Genomic DNA, 16,766 nt, shown 5'->3' with positions numbered 1-16,766 from the left:
GCTGTCCCCTGTTATATAGAAGTGAATATTTTAGTTGTTAGAGGTATGTTGTCCATAAAGTTTGTGAGGTACATGTACACTGTGGTCGCTGTGGAATGAAAGAAACAATGACTGATGTTGGTGAAGTGTTTGGTTTAAAATTTAAAGTTACTGTTTGTATCCTGTGCAATTTTTGTGATTTCTACCTGTGCTTAACTTGGAAGTTTTTTCATTTCTATAGGGTGATGAGCCTCTTCCGCCATGGATCACAAACTCCAGGTAATGTGATATAGTTGGATCCCTTATGGTATACTCTTTGTAAGACTTTCTTCATGTCTTTCCTTTCTTCTTTTCTGGTCTATGAGAGCTCCGTGTGAGCTCTGTGCTTGCTAAGGGCTCAGGATGGGACAACTAACCATTAAGATGACAAAAAATGGGTGTCTCCAATTTACCAGAGCCAGCTGGTTGCCATGATTGGTGGCTGCAAGTGGCGCTTTTTAAAGATAAATAGCTGTTTTGAAACATCTACAATTTATATTATTATATTATACTATCTTAATTCCTGTCTAAGCGCTATTTGTTAGCTGTGTGACTGTGTTGTGTTAAGTGTATGTGTATGATTGTTTGAAGAGGAGGAGGTGGGGGGGAGGGTCGTTGGGAAATCAGTAAATAAGTCTATTTATTCTGTCTGTGTTTTTTGTAACTTCTCAAGTGAAAAAAATTAAAAATATACAATTGGTGACCCAAGGCTAAAATGTCCTTAGCCTGACTTGTGAGTGAGTCTAACATTGTTACATGTACATGCATGTCTCATCACTCTTTACAGACATCAGCATGTAGAGGCTTATCTCAAACAGCTGCTGTCAATGTTTGGTCTCATCTCATTCTCACCCGACTCAAATGCGGGACCCTGTAGAAAGTCATACTCTGGGTTTGTTATGTCCTGGGTGGCTCTTTTATATCTTCACTGGACATGGGACTGCCATATTTTACCTGGTTGTCCAAGCCATGTGGAGGTCTAATCGTTCGGAGCTGTTTTGGCAAAGGCAGCATCTTTGTTCTCGCTCTTTCATCCTTAGTTATTTTAAGACCCTGAATTTTGATCCAGCCAGTAGACATTGTAAAATTCAAATGGATGAGGGGATTAGTTTGTAAAGAACACTGCATTGGTGGGGAGTGTCATTGATATTTGGTTTTATCGACAGAGTTGATAAGGCAATTCTGAAATAGAGAAAGATCCCTGCAGTAAGTATGCAACTTAAGCAGTTGCGAAGAGAAAGCCTGAAAAAAAATTTTTTCTTTCTCTTTTTCATCTTTGATCCGCAGTTCAAAATATATGTTTCATATATTTACATTCATTTAAGTTAATTCTGTCACTATAAAGAGATTCAAGTGCTGACGTTTCAAGTGTTAGCCTTTCATCATAGCGAAACATCTGCACTCCAATCTCTTTATGGTAGCCAAATTACCCTATCAACTCTGTTGATAAACCAAACATTGTAAAAGCCATCCTCACAAATTTGTTGTTGTTGGTTTTCTCTTTTGACAGCCTTCTGTCCCCTCTGCTGGCAGAGTATGATAGCAACATTAAAGCATATCAGGAACAAGTATTTTTCTTGAAGGTACATGTAATTTTTTCAGACAATGTACTGTACAGTTCTAAAGTTTCCTTTTCGTCTTGTTGTGAAGCTTACAAAGTGTGAACTATCTAAGTGAAAGAAAATTCTTTCAATAATTCTTCTCAAAAAAATATGTTGACCAGACCTGAGTGTTTGCTCACCGAGAGCGTGATTCTGTTTGTTTAAGTATTTTTGATGTTTAATTCAAGTTAGAATCAGGGTAAAAAATTGTCTGCCCTCCCGCTTATTTAACACAAACACATTCAACACATGACACTCAGTCAATCAGAGTATGGGTCCTTGTCAATGATGTTTTAATTTAATTATGGCTGTTTTTTTTGGGGGGGGGGGGGAGAATCCAAATTAGGATTTGTGATCTCAGGGTACATGTAGCTAGAATTACACAAGTCATTATCATCTAGGCCCTAAATTCAGGACAACTCGTAATTAATCGTAATGATTATTATAATTCAGTAATAGATTATTATAATCCATTTCTGAGGTTTGAGCCATGCCTTAATTAATTACAACTAATATTAATCTTATGTAAAATTAATATTAATCTGATAAACATTAATCCTACATAGGATTCCTATTAATCCTATTTAGCATTAATATTATTCCTACCTAGGATTAATCTTTGTCCAAAGCTTCCGTAGATTGATATTACTTAACAATCTAAGGCGTCCTTATCACTAACCTCGAAACAGCGTCTTTGGGATTGTCGCTATTCCTATGCAGCTGGTAGTTATTCCCTTTTTCAAGGTCCCCTTTTATGTAACAGCACATACCTGGGCAAGGCACAGATTCACTGGCCCAGAGGCGCTTGTTCCTTTTCATTTTCTTCTAGGGTCAACATTGTGGTATCTACCCCAGCTCTCGCATATGCAAGTGATTGTCATTTGACTGATGTGATCAGTGTTATGTCCCGTCAGTCCCACGTTATGTCTGCAGTGTGTCTGTCCTATAGATCTGTTATATCCGAACATTCACGGAAATTTTATCTGGATTATAATAGAGTAATATTAATCCGGATGATATTATTAATAATAATCTAATCCTTCCAATTTTTTGCCGTGCCTTAATTTATTACTGAATTATAATAATCACTAGATTATAATAATCTATTACCAGATTATAATAACCCTATTATAATCTATCATTATTATAATCCATTGATTAATATTAATCTGTGTTGTCCTGTAAATTTCGGATTGAATTCGAATTTGAAAGATAAATGTTGGTTTTTGAGGAGAGGGAAAAACTAGAGTACCCGGAGAAAAACCTCTTGGAGAAGAGACGAGAACCAACAACAAACTCAACCCACATATTATTACATCAATCTGTTTTTGGATTAAAAAATCCAGATTTAGATTTTCCCAGAAAGGACGCGCTCTAATACTTTGATTTGGATTTCAGGAAGAATTGTCATCCTTGAAACAGAAGACTGACCATGTTGTACAGGAAAACACAAGGTACTGTGTAAAGCAGGCTACGTTGTTGTAACAGGATATTACAATAATCAGGAATTTTCTTTGTGTAGATTGCACGAGGAGTTAAGAAGGAGCATTGAAGCGCAGATGGAAATACTGCGGCAAGGTGAAGGGAGCGGCGCGGAAAGGGAAGTAATGCAGAACATGCGTCATCAGCTTCAGTTACTGTCACAGGTAATGCACAGGGGCTATTAACTTGCTTGCCTCCCTCGCAGCAGACTACTGTTTGGCTTGTCACGCAATCTCCCCGACAAGAGTCGGATCGTCACACAATCTTTCGTCCCCAACGAGAGTTGGCTGGTCACCCACTTTTTCCTTCGCCAACAAGAGTCGGATTGTCACGCAAACTTTCCTTCCTAAGGAGAGTCGGCTGGTCACGCAATCTTTCTTCCCCAGCGAGACTCTCACTGAGGAGGGAAGATTACGTGACGAGCCTAAAGAGCTTCTGTGAGGGGGGCTGTTAGCGTGTGAGCAGGCCTTTGTTTCTATCAGTGATAGTAGAGGTAGACTTACTCTAAGTTATTTTATTATCTTGGAGAATCGCCGTCGGGTGTGGTGGATTGTTGCCGATGGAGGAGGCTCGTGGGCTCTGAAATTAAGTTACTCACTTGGAGGCTTGATGTCTAGATAAGTGTAATGAGTTTAAATTTTCCTGTTTCATGTTGACAACTTAAACACGCCTTCCCTCAATCACTTTTTGACAAATTTGACGGAAGCTTTCCTTTTGGGAATTCTTACCATTAAGATATTGGCGGTCGCTAAAGCATCCTAATCGCAGAGGAAAAGCGCTCACCTTTAACAAAGTTTCACGGCAGCTTTCCCTTTTGGGAATTCTTACCATTCAAATATCGGCAGTCCATGAGACATCCTCATCGCAGAGGAAAAACGCCCATGCATCGAAACACGCGGGTGCATACAGATCAGGGCCGTAGCCAGAAAAAAATAAGGACTGAGGCAATATCCATGGTTGAATTCCCTGCCTAGCTATTAAGGGTCTTAAATATGATGGCTACGTTTAAGCAAACCACTGGGATGAAACCTTATCTGACAAAAATTCCGCTAGGAGCCCTAAAGGCAATATAGATCAAGAGAGCTAGGTGTTCTTTTTTTTGGGGGGGGGGGGGTGGGTGGGTGGGAGGGGAGCTATTTAAGTGCTACTTTAGGGGCTCTCTCTCTGCTCTTGTATGCGGCTGTTTAATGTGTTTGTTGGTGGTTTGTTTCTATAGGAAGGCCTTAGATAACAACGACCTAAACCAGGTTCGGCTGACCAGTGGTTTCGTGAAAAGTAGGGTTTGTTGGGGGTGATCAGTCTCGCAGGCTCATAAAACCTGGTCGTTTCTAAAAGGCAATGATTTTAGCTGTTAAATGCCAGCGTGATTCGCCTGTGCCCACTAGCATCCCATCGCTGTAGAACCTCGAGCGGGTCCACAGGGATTTTGCTGTGGATATGGGCTAATACAGGGCCATTCAGCCTGTTAGAGCCCATCGATGAACGGCACCAGGGACGAGTTGCATAAAACTTAACGGCGGGCGTAAATGCTATCGTCAGAAGTTAAAATAGTGAGTGTGACTGGGCTGAAGGTCTGGCCTTAGCAGTTACGCCCGACATTAAATTTTATGCAACTCACCTCAGGTCTTCAACTTGCGGAGAGCGCTAAAGCTGCGCTCGCACGAACAGCTTCCTGTACTTAGTTGCGCTGTCGCCTGTCCGCTTTCGCCCTCTACAACTTCTTTCTCACCATCTCCGGTGGCCTCTTCACTGACATCACCATCTTTACTAGATGGACTGAAAGTAAAAGTTGCTTAGCTAAATAATGTCAAAAGAAGGTTAAATTTTGTTTCGATTATTGAGAAGCGCTGAAAGCATGTTATGAGAGCATCTACTTACCGCTTTCTTTGAAAAAAGCTGTTGATTAGATAGAACGTTCCCTGCTAGCAGAGGTCTCTGACGGCAGAGACCTCTGCTAGCAGGGAAATAGAACGCTGCATTTTGATAGATTTTCCTCATTCAGATCAGAGAAGACAGAAGACTCGAGAAATGGCGTCAAAACACATGAAAACGAGGCAGTTTTCTTTAGGAAGTTGCTGCCTGGTTAGCATGAATTTTTGCTTAATTTTTCTCATCTGTCATTCAGGCAACTGCCTGATTTATTAAACAAAATACCATGTTGCGTTAACATTTTTTACATTTGTTTAGTTGTTTATGAATTTATTTCCTGCTAGTGCCTTTCTTTCTCCTTCAAAAAAAATCTTACTTTCCCCGAAAAAAAAAAAACAATGACTGAGGCAAGTGCCTCGGTTTGCCTCATACTGGCTACGGCCCTGCAGATTGATGGCGCGAGGTTCTTCGACTTGCGTGAACACGTGACCATGTTTGCGCAGTACATTCGTGTTCTTGCCATAACTCGAGATAATCCACTTTTCAATATGATCATGCTCACATTCGTTAAAATTAATTTAAAAAAATGGTATGCAGTGCGTGCTTGTGGGAATTACTGTGCACGCGCTACGGACCTGTTTACGGACACTCACTCACTCACTCACTCACTCACTCACTCACTCACTCACTCACTCACTCTTACATGCCTGATGACATAGTGGGTAGAGCACTACACAGTACACTACCCACAACAAATCTGATGGCGACTGTACATCTTACGGCAATACCTTGTAAACCTAACACAGCCAACAGGCACACAGGAAGTCATAGTTTATGCGAAATTCGTTCCTGTACCAACAACATTGTGTATGTTAGGTTTGGAGTTTTTAGATCTTTTCTGTGCGTTTTTATGAGCGTATTTTAGGGATTTCGTACGCCAAAAATTAAGGGTACTGGTGTATGCACCAATCGTCATCTTTCTCGGTAAGATGGATTCTGTTTGTCTTATTATGACGAGTTGACTAAGGCTAATCTACTTTCACATTTAGGAAAGGGACAGCTACGTGGAACTCTGGCAAAATGCTTGCAGCGAGTTGGAAAAGCTCCAGGAGATTGAAAGAGTATGACTTTCTACCTTTCATTAAATTTCTAGATACGCACTTAATGCATGCCCCAACCAGCAGGGAGCGAAACAACCTGACAATCTAGCTTTTATTCATAACACGTTTTTCATTTCGTGCAGGAAAAAGATGTTGACCTTAAAACAAGATCGAGGAGCATGGCAAGTTTGCAGGTAAAACACAGCCAGAGCTGTCATTAAGGGCCGTAACCCGTAACACCTGTTACGGTTGAATACCCTTGAAAGAACCTTGATGTTATGGCTGATCTTGATGGTTGAAGGGTTATTTTACTCAGAAGTTAACAACACTGTTACGGGTGAGAAGCTTAATGCAACATGTGGCTGAAAACTTAATGACAGCTCTGACAGCTGTAGTTTCGTTGTTCACATATCGCAAAACGACAACTCTAGCTATAAACAAGTGGTCTCCATAGATTAGCAAACTTAGCATTTTCCGAAAATTTGAGCGTGGCATGTAAAATAGTTTTGAGAAACAACGGTAAAAATTTCAAGATTTTACAAAGAATGTGTGGCTGGGTGGCAACTCTTGGCATCCGGCCACACATCGTGTAAATCTCACAATGTTTGAAAGCTGACATTTTCGCTTTTTACCAAGAGGGTCGTGGTCTTTTGGTTTGGTTTATGGTGCGTTTATTTAGTCGAGCGTGTGGAGCGAGACATCGAGCATAAATCGGGAGACACAAGTGTTCACTCTTGCCTGCCGCTCTGCTAAGAAATGCCTGTTGTCATGGTTATTCAGACCCTTCCCCCCTCCCTCAGAAACAAACCCGTTTGATGAAGGGAGCGTCTTTCTTCCCCACTGTAGAATGATCTTCAAAAAGCCAGACAGTTTGCCGAGGAGCTACAATCGATAAACAGAAAGCTGAGGATGGTAAGAGAACACTTGCTGCCTATATATTTGCTGGAATAAAATGTATCTCTTAAGGCTACACAAAGGGAAATTTTCCCATTGAAAAAACGTATCGGAAGCTTTTAATTCCCACTAGCGTTTTCACATGATTTTCGCCGTTCACCCAATCTCATCTTGAGAGCCTGTGGACGTTTGATGTCAGTGGAGGTCAAACGCACTTGATTGAGAACGTCATGTATGAACTCCCGGCTCCTTGGTGCTGATGAACGCGGCTTCTGTGAACGAGATTGCCGTCCACACTTATCCGAAGTGTTGTAAAGGGAGTTATCGTCCGTTTAGTTCTTCAATCCACACCTAAATGCTTTTTCGGTCACCAAAAACGTTTTCACGGGTTGTTCGAAAAAATCCGTTGTCCACATTGTACCAGAAAAATGGTGTTTTCTGAATAGTCCACTTCGGCGAGTGTCATCACGGTCCGTTTTTGTTGAATAAAAACGTTGTTTTTAGTGTGAATGTAACAACAGAAAGTAAAAAATTCCGTTTTCAAGTTTTTTCGAAAATAATGTGGACTTGGCTTTATGGTATTGCCTGTGATAGTACACGTAAATGCCTTTCCTTGCTCTTGTTTCCCAGCCCAAGAAAGAACAAACAGGCGAGTGCTGTCGCAGGATAATTATGGCTTGATTTGCACAAGTTTGTTCACTGCTAATCATTAGAGAGATTTAAGAATCGCGTTCACGACTAACGGCAAACGTGAGATTCACGTTTATGTTTTCTCAGGTGAAAAAATGAATACATAGCTGAGAATAGTGCAAAACAATTCTGTCCTTTGATGTCAACGCAAAATTACTCAATTTTACTGAGAAACTGAAAACAGCGAGCGGCAAATGAAGGATAAACATGGTCACGTGGTCATTTTTGTCGTTTGCCGTAAATCTAATTCTAATTGTCTCTGTTATATAGCTCACTCTTGTGAAAATCTGGGATAGCTGTCAGTAAATCAACTCAGGTTCAGTCGCGGCCTTCAGCTGCTTTCAGGGAAGCGATGCGAAAATTTTGAATTCTCGCAATTTGATTGTCGGGCTGTTATTCAGGTTTCTGCAGCCGGCACGATGCTAGCCTGTGCAGTGTGCACATCCGTAAGCTGTCCTCTACAACGTCCAAATATTTTCTCGGAAAGTGGGAGGCTGTGCAAAGGCTACACGTCTTAAAGGGAGTTAGCAACGTCTTTGATTCCATTTCAATTTAAAGTACGTTAGAAAACGTAGACTGCAAAACAGTCTGAATTCGCGCTTTCTGAGTCTCGCATATTTCTCTGCGAAAACGCGTAAAATGGTTGTCTTGATCTTCCAACCCAAATTTCAATTAAAAATAAAAATATGCTGTTATTGTATCGTTCTCCTCAATGGCACTCAGTAGTTTCGTTGTTTGTAATACATTATTTTAATATTTTATTGGCATTGTTTACATGTTTTAGGGCTGTTACTCATAAAACTTTAATTGTATTTATTTTTTAGTCACAGAATGAGATGCAAAATTATGTACAATTTATTTTTAAATGCTGGACGATGGAAATTTTCATGGAACATAGAAAACATTGCAAACCAACAGATCAAAATGTTTGGCAGTCTCACTGCCTTGTCTATGCGATGACTCCAAAAGTGTACATGTAACGTTTAATTAAATAAAAAAAGAAAATATTAACAACGCGTTAAAACCATATGTAGATAAGTCTTAAAAATATTCTGTACCGAAAATCTGGAAGTCTTTCAAAAAGATTATTATTTTAAGACAAAACAATAAGACAATTTTATTGTCAGGAATAGCGACTCAACGTGAATGTGTTCTCGTCCTTTTAGGAGCATGAAAAGTTTCTCACAACGGCTCAGACGCAAGACCAGGAGATTGACGATGTCCGAAGCGAACTAAGGTTCGTAAAGTAACGAGTTTTTTCTGTCGCATGTTGAATAGCAAGTAATGAGAGTTAGATTTTTTTATGTTCCTGCAATTTACAAATATATCTAATAATTTTTATTTTCTTTTGATAGGAAATGCAAAACAGAGTTGAAAAGCACCAAAGCCCAGAACGAAGAACTTCGAAGAACGCTGGAATTAATGGAAGGAAGAATTAGAGCGAGGGTGGGTAGGAAAGTAGTTTCTTTTGCCACCTGACAGAAGAATAGGGACACGAGTACGACTTTTCAAATTTGAAATCAGTCACATCCCCAAAACTCTCACTTCTTCCCGTTGTCCACCAGCAGATAAGGAGACCCTAGGAACAAGAATTTTGTGACGCAAAGTAGAATTTAAAAGTCGTACTTGTACTCAATCTCGTACTCGAAGTCAAATCTGCAGGTCCTTAGGAATGTAGCAACTCAGTGAGTTAACTATATTTGATTTTACGGCGCCGGACATGGTGACGATTTTAAAGGGGAAGTATCATGGGGTTTTTTACCTCTTTTGTTAAAAATGGCGAAATAAGACCTTCGCTTTGCTACAAAATAATTCTAGAACAACGAGAGGAGAGAAATCAACTCAATTCTTGACAGGAACAACTCGTACTCTGTTCTAGCGCATTTTGGAAACAAAAATACGAAAACTTGAAAAACATTAGCCTAACGTTTTTCAAGTTTCAATCCATTCCGACCTACTCTGTCTCTGGCTAGAGGCACTAATCGACAGTTTTTTTTGCACTGGGGTGATAATTCATAACAAAACTAGACAATTATTATTTTGTTTCTGTTGTCAGACAAACATTTTTGGGTTTTGAAATGACATCAAATTTTCGTGATACTTCCCCTTTAATGCGACGAGAGCAGAGCGCATGCGATGTTAGTGATTCCAAGGATACTTTGGCTAGTTTTATGTTCACGTCATCGAAGGCGCTTTGTTCCCACTTCTGTAAGCTTGTCGAAATCATAGTCAAATAGCCGTAGATTCCGGCGAAAAGTGGAGTTGGTGTCGTCGTCGTCATCAGCATCATCGTTATCATCATAATCATCATGATTAACACCACCACCCTCACCTATTATCATCATCATCATTATCCACATCTTCATCCTTGTCATGATCATGATCATCATCATCATCATCATCATCATCATCATCATCATCATCATTTGACGGTTGTGTCCGGTTCGAAAAGCCTTTAATTTTCTAGGTGTCATTTTTGTCGTCATAAACAATCCCTATTAATTTAGGCGATCCAGATCTCCACACGCATTGCTGAGACTGTCGCACAGTCCAAGCCCAAAACTAGCATATGAATAGCGTGAGTTTTGTGTTTCTGCGGTGATTCAGTTGTAGTTTGTTGAGAAAGTCTTAACACCCATCTTCGTGTCTTTCCCGCCGTCAGGACAGAGAGAGGGGCGATGGATCTAACAGTGAACAAGCGGCTGTTGATACTCGGGTTGAGGAGTTACAAACAGCTGTTATTGCAATGGAGTCGAGGTGGGTGCATACGTTATTTTACTGGATAAAGAGGTATACAACCGAACCAAGGTTTATTTTTTATGACTTTCATAAGGGAATCACTCGCTCGCTGTCCATGCAAAATTTTCACTGTTTACAATAAAACAATAAAATTGTGAACTAGGATGTGAGCCAACTGACAACTATTGAACCTCTTCTTAGGCCGTGTTTACATAAGAACTAAACAAGTCTCCCCCTGGGATGAAAGTTATTTTTTGTTGGCATGAGTGAAGGGTTTCGTCGCGGGATTCCAGGACTTATGCCTCATTCACACCAAGGCCTCAACACGATAAAAAGCTGTTTAGTTAAACTAGTTTAAAATTGTTTCCTTCATAAAAGGTACTTTCGGATTTTTGTCGACTACAGATATAACATGTAATTGAAAGCATGAGTTGAAGTTTACGTGAATCCTATTACAAAGCCAATGGTTCAGCTTTCTTTTTACCAATTTTCATTTTTTTTAAACCTGGTTTAATTAAACATGTTGTGTTGGTGTGAATGGGGCTTAAAAGTCATCTCACCCGAGATGGCTTATAATTCTAAACGCTGTTCGATAAAGATGAGAGTAACACAATTTTTAAAAATGTTGAATATCGTTTTGCGGTTACTTGGTGTTAAGTGTTATTTCCAGATGTGTATCATCATTGCAAATGGAAATAAAACAACGTTTTCGTCGAAGTTTCTTCCTAAGACGGAGGAAAGTTATTGTTTTATTCATGAATTTTCAACCCGGAATCATGCTAACGCTAAGAAGCAAATATTGAGACACCAAGATGAAACCTTAGACGACATCACAAAGACCACGCAAATCGTTAGTCACTATGCAATATTATAACTGCTCCAGGTTTTTCGCTGAAAGGGAAAGCAATTTGTACAACAGGGAGGCACACCCATGTAGCTGCAAGTTGTTGGCGTTTGCTGGCTTGCTCGAGCGATACCGTTTGGACGCGCACCGTTTGGACGCGCGCGCATTTTGCCAATTAACGCGTGTCATTTCACGTCATAATCGCCACAACAACGTTTCGTTTCCCGGCAACAGTAGGAAAACAGAGCTGAGTGCGCCGCCGCAAACAAACAGACGCGTTTTGACAGTTTTGGTCTTTGCAGAATGGAGAATATTTTCTCCGTAACTACACCAAACATGTGAGAATATTTTGAGGTTACCTTTCCTTTTTGTTTGTTGTATACCAGTTTGTTTCGTTTTCTTTTTAAAAGATTCACGTCGCGTTTGGTGTTTTGTTTTGTTTTCTTTCTTTCTTGTTTGTTTATAGTTATCTGTCTCCACAGACATTTAGAAAGTTTTGCTTTGTTTTTTGGCCGTTTGAATGTCTTGATACAGAGATTTAAAATTACGTTATCGGCAAACGGCAGAGATGACCACGTGACCTTGTTTATCCTACATTTGCCGCTCACTGTTTCCAGTTTCTCAGAAAAACTGAGAAGTTTTGCGTTATCATCAAAGGCCAGAATTGTTTTGCGCTATTCTCATTTATGTGCTATTTTCATCAAGAAACATAAACGCGAATCTCACGTTTGCCGTTAACGCGATTCTAAGTATCTCTAATGTCTTCCAGGGTTTGGTTGATGTTAACACACTCTGCTCCCGAAGTTGATTTCTTGTTTCATTTGTATTTGTACTCTTGCCCTGTTTCTTTGCCAGTTTCAATTACATTAGCCTGTCTCAGGCGTCCTGATAGTGGCGAACGACGCGAAGAAAATTTCAATGTGAGCGAATTATAAGGGAAGAGTGGGAAAAGACTAGAAGTCTCCAGTTTCCAGGCTTTTGCCGTTCCCCACTTTGAGAACGCCTGGAACATGCTCCAGTTCCATCGTCTTCTATTTCTCACACCGTTATCTTGCTGTTGTTGCCTTTTTGTCATCTTTTTTGCCCCAGTGTAAATATCGACTTTGTCTGTAGGCTCTCTGCAACACTCAAAGAAGTCGGCCGGCTTCGCTCGGATAAAGCTGAATTGGAAGAGAGAGTGACAGCTTTGCAGAAAAAAAGGTTAGAGAAATAAAGATTTATTATCATGCCGTTAATCAACAATAAGTAGTGAAAAGACATGAAAAACTGTTTCCCCTTGGAGATATTAGAAACCTTAAGCACCACGACGGGATGGGAATCTTTTTTCTATGTTCTGTTGTTGTTGTTTTTTTTTTTCATTCATAAAACCAACAGTTTCAAACTCTAATTTAGTGCGGAATCCGCGGCCTCATGTTTGTCAGTATCGGGATTACTTTACAGTCGTAACCTTCGTTGCATAAAGTTGGTTACTGTACTTTTAACGTACAAAACTATGAATGTTTGTTTTTCTTCAGTTCCGAGCTTGAACAGCGTGAATTTGAGGCCATTACCCATGTGCGTGACAGTGTTCAAATGGTTGAAAATGCGATTCTTGAGAGAGATCAGGTAAAGTGCATGCTTAAGGAGTCACGGTGTTAGCAGTCTCCTTCGCAGCAGTAGTTTGGGCTCGTCACGCAACGCACTCTCTCTGACGCGTTGCGTGACAAGCCTAAACAACGGCTGCTGAGGAGACTACGGTGTTAGCCGGAAAAAAAATAAATAAATAAAAAAGGACTCATCAATTTACACAGCTCGCCAACCAATTTGGATCCACTCTGCAGTAAACATGACTTGATTCCGTTGAAGACTCACTGCAGTATTTCACTTGATAGCGGTTCTGGCTCTGTCATTGCTTTACTATCCGTATTAAAGAGGTTACGTTTATGTGAATTTTATTTTGTGTCTGTTGTCCATTCGACTGTCTTTCTAAACAGCTGTCATTTAGAAGCACCTTGTACTACATTATAAACAGCACCACAAGAAAGTAGTGTTTAGCAGTTTCATTTAATAGGATTTCATTCACGGGTGTAAAAGTTGGAACTATCATGCTGTACTGCATGGTAAACAGCACTGTGGGGAAGTGCTGTTCAGTTGTTTCATTTAGTTAGTTGGTTAAACACTTAAGGACGTAGCCTGCGTGGCAGGCGCTAGAAGGGGGAAGAGAGAAGGGGAATCGGGCGGGCACGACGCGCGAGGGGAACGAGGAGAGTGGTCGCGCGTGTGCCCGATTCCCCTTTTCTTTTCGCCTTTCTTGCGCTTGTCACGTAGTCTATTAAGGATTTTAATTACGGACTCAAAATGTTCCATGTAACTCGAGGGAAAGGCGATTCCTTAGGCTTCAAAGTTGATCCGTCGTTTTTTAATGGGAAGCAAAATAAAAAGCAAGAAAAAACACAAACAACAACAGCAGTAAAAACAAGGAACAAATCAAAACAGACAACAGCAAACTTGACTCACATGTCCCATTTGCGTCCCCATTGCTTCAACCTAAAACCTAACTACTTGGCCCTAAATGTTTGACTATGCACACTCGTGTTTCTATCACAGACCCTTGTCCGTGAGCAACAGAAAGCCCAAGAAGTCAACAGACTGCAAGAAGTGATCAATAAAATATTGAGAGAGGCTGGCAAAAGAACAAGAGAAGAGGTAAAGGTGTTGGGTTGAAAATAACCCACCCCTCTGCATGCAGGAACCCCCCCCCCCCCCCCCCATCCCGACTCCCTCAAGAAAAGTAACGCGCCGGGTAAAAGAAATAACTTTTCCCATTCCCTCCGAAAAAAGCGACCCCTTCGGAAGGCGTGACCGGCGAAAGGACCCCTCCCTCCCCCGCCCACCCGCTGTACTCTAACGATCCCTGCGAATAGAAGGATTCCCCTGCCCTTACGTAAGCAGTATTAATCATCATTATTATCATCACATCCTTCATTTAATTATGATCACAATTGACCTTCCTATGAACGGCGTGCAAGAAAACCCGACTTTAATAATGTTCTTTACGGTTGGTGTGATATCTGATCAGGATTTTACCGACCTAATAACATGTAAATGTAAATGTAAATGTAATTGAACTGAGTGGAGTGCAATTTAGTCTGAAATCATACGCGTGATTTCAAACTCGAACGAGCGCGCAGCGCGAGTTTGATTTGAACTCACAAGTATGGTTTCAGACCAAAATTGCACGACACAAAGTTCAATTACCACTTTATTACACCTATTTTGAAATCGCAGAGTTTTATTGTCAATATTAATATTCTATTTTTGCTACTTCATTTCCATTTTGATGGGCTAAAGAAAGGATGCGATTTAGAGCAAAAAATGGTGCAATTTGGGAATAAATCGCACCATTGAGAGCCAATCAGATTGCAAGGATCATCAGTGATTTCAAAATGGGTGTAATAAATAAGGTTACCCTTTCAGCCCTTCAATTGTTCTTTACGTTCTTGTGTTTTATTGACATGGTTTTTGATGCCTGTAATGTTTGTCGGCAGGTGGATGCTGTACGCAATCAGTGTAATAAAAATATCCAGAGTCTTATGGAAGAAATGCACTTCCTTGAAATGGTAAGTGTAAAATGCAGCTTGTTTCCTTCCGGCGGTCGATCTCTTTTGAAGGCTTTTGTGAAGGCGTTTGCTCTCGTGGGCTGTTCTTTGGGAAGTTGAGAACTGCTCATCAAAGATCGAGGATTAGAGAGTATGCATTCTGCAAATGTTGGCGTCCTGGCCATGAAACTGAATATTTAGCCGTCAGTTGCGTGCAGGTCATCCACAAGTGGGGGAAATTTATTATTAAAATTTGTGCATTTTTTCAAGTCCTCGATAACCAGGTAGATTTAAAGTTGGACATTTTTTGTCCTGGAGAAAAGATCACTGAAGGGCCCTGGAAAAACTCTCGGAAGGAAGCGAGAACTAACAACAAATTTCCATATAGTGTACTCCGTATGCTTTGAGAACCCAAATCGTATACGTTATTTGGGAGATAGAAATGTAAGGGTGGGGTGGGGAAGGAGAATACATCAAGAAATGTTTTACAGTAGAACACCGATTTTTCGAACCTCCTGGGGAAACTGCATTTGGTTCGAAAAATCGGGAGTTCCAAAAATTTGACTTACAAATTGTTCCGAAGCAAATCCACGGGAAAGAACTTCTGGTTCGAAGAATCGAGGGTTCGAATAATCGAGATTCCACGATATTTAGCCAGTATCGCGCTTTCTAAAGATGAAAAAAATAAAAAAAATAAAAAAAATTAAAAAAATAAAAAAAAAAGAAGAAGAAAGAAAGAAAGAAAATAAGGAAAACACGATGGCAAGGTTAGGTATTCAAGTACATAACGTAAGCTGAAGATCTCATGGAAATTGGTTTTTTTTTCTCGCTTCTACTCAAAGAGGATTCTTTCACCGGAAGTTCTGGTGCCTGTGCAAATGCCTCCACTTCTGACACGGTGTCCTGGAACGGGTTTCTCAACACTCTGGGCATATTTCTGGCCTGAAAAGCTATTTTAGGTGGGCAAAGTTTATTACAAGATTGCATGAATCGTGAGAAAACGGAAAGGAAAAGGAAAACTGTTTCTTAGGCCCGTTAACTCTTCAGGAATTCCTAAAGTTCTGAGAATCGGGCCTCTGGATTCGTTCATGGCCACATTTGGTGGGGGAGGGGGGGGGGGGAGGGCATTTTTTCACAGTTACTCAGTTTCAGTTTATTTTTTTGTCCCATTATTCTTGCACATCGTAGGCTCGATTCGAGTCCGGTCTATGCACATCGTTACAAGATAGATATATATTAAAATATAAAAGATAAACAAATAACAAAAGAGAGAGAAACAAATGACGAGGATGCCCATAGAGAAACCATTGGGGCTTGTACGAGCTACGGGCTCCTCAAAACAAATTACAACTTTGAAATCAGGATTTTAGGCGTAGCTTATCTAATTTATCAATACATTTAGGTTAAAAAGAAAGTACACAATCAAACACACACAGGCAGCAAAACATAAAACATCACGTTCAAAACAGGAGTAGTCCATTTAGGAGAAATGATCTTAATTTAGATTTAAACAGAGAAATACTCTCAGCATTCTGAATTTCTGAATTAAATCTCACCGCAGGGTCATCCCCGCATCTTTTGAATTACACGGTGATATGTTTGACTTTGGCGGCTTGCAAACTTTCAAAAAAGCGGCGATCTTTTGTTTCAAATTTTAACTTAGCACTGCCAGTGAAAAGGCCAAAGGCTTGAAAGATCGAGAGAGAGAAAAGATTTTGTTCATAGTTTGCTTAATCGGCTTTCGAATAACTGACCCCGTTGTGCAAGATAATACTATAGATTAGATAACTATACTTTCTTTTTGGCCCTTTTGTTCGTATCTCTCTTTTGGCTTGCCATATTTGTTGTTGGGCTTCGAATAATAATGGTGACCTATAAATTTATGGTAAAACTTGCTTTGTTTGGTAATAACGTTTATGAAAGACTACAAATCACTCACGCAGATCGCCAA

At 40.2% G+C, this 16,766-nt stretch overlaps 1 protein-coding gene across 4 annotated transcripts in view; it reads left to right on the top strand.

The window, feature by feature from the left end:
* Positions 1 to 16,766, top strand: part of LOC146471558 (sodium channel and clathrin linker 1-like) — an 80,534-nt gene that overhangs the window by 1,936 nt on the left and 61,832 nt on the right. For all 4 annotated transcript variants that reach the window (XR_014866675.1, XM_085120116.1, XM_085120114.1 and 1 more), the window contains exons 3-16: positions 221 to 258; positions 1,529 to 1,601; positions 3,018 to 3,073; positions 3,142 to 3,265; positions 6,020 to 6,091; positions 6,214 to 6,264; positions 6,917 to 6,982; positions 8,821 to 8,891; positions 9,010 to 9,100; positions 10,317 to 10,411; positions 12,351 to 12,437; positions 12,752 to 12,842; positions 13,824 to 13,922; positions 14,765 to 14,836. Coding sequence is in view for 3 of the 4 variants with exons in the window: in XM_085120116.1 (XP_084976242.1) it covers positions 221 to 258; positions 1,529 to 1,601; positions 3,018 to 3,073; positions 3,142 to 3,265; positions 6,020 to 6,091; positions 6,214 to 6,264; positions 6,917 to 6,982; positions 8,821 to 8,891; positions 9,010 to 9,100; positions 10,317 to 10,411; positions 12,351 to 12,437; positions 12,752 to 12,842; positions 13,824 to 13,922; positions 14,765 to 14,836 (1,086 nt within the window). In the remaining variant the exon portion in view is untranslated. The remainder of the gene's footprint in view (positions 1 to 220; positions 259 to 1,528; positions 1,602 to 3,017; positions 3,074 to 3,141; positions 3,266 to 6,019; positions 6,092 to 6,213; positions 6,265 to 6,916; positions 6,983 to 8,820; positions 8,892 to 9,009; positions 9,101 to 10,316; positions 10,412 to 12,350; positions 12,438 to 12,751; positions 12,843 to 13,823; positions 13,923 to 14,764; positions 14,837 to 16,766) is intronic.

This window comes from Pavona decussata, unplaced genomic scaffold, assembly GCF_977016875.1.
Source record: "Pavona decussata unplaced genomic scaffold, jaPavDecu1.1 SCAFFOLD_102, whole genome shotgun sequence".
In the NCBI taxonomy this organism is placed as follows: Eukaryota; Metazoa; Cnidaria; class Anthozoa; order Scleractinia; family Agariciidae; genus Pavona; species Pavona decussata.
Note: the sequence above shows the minus strand (reverse complement) of the source record. Positions and strands in the feature narration are given on the sequence as shown.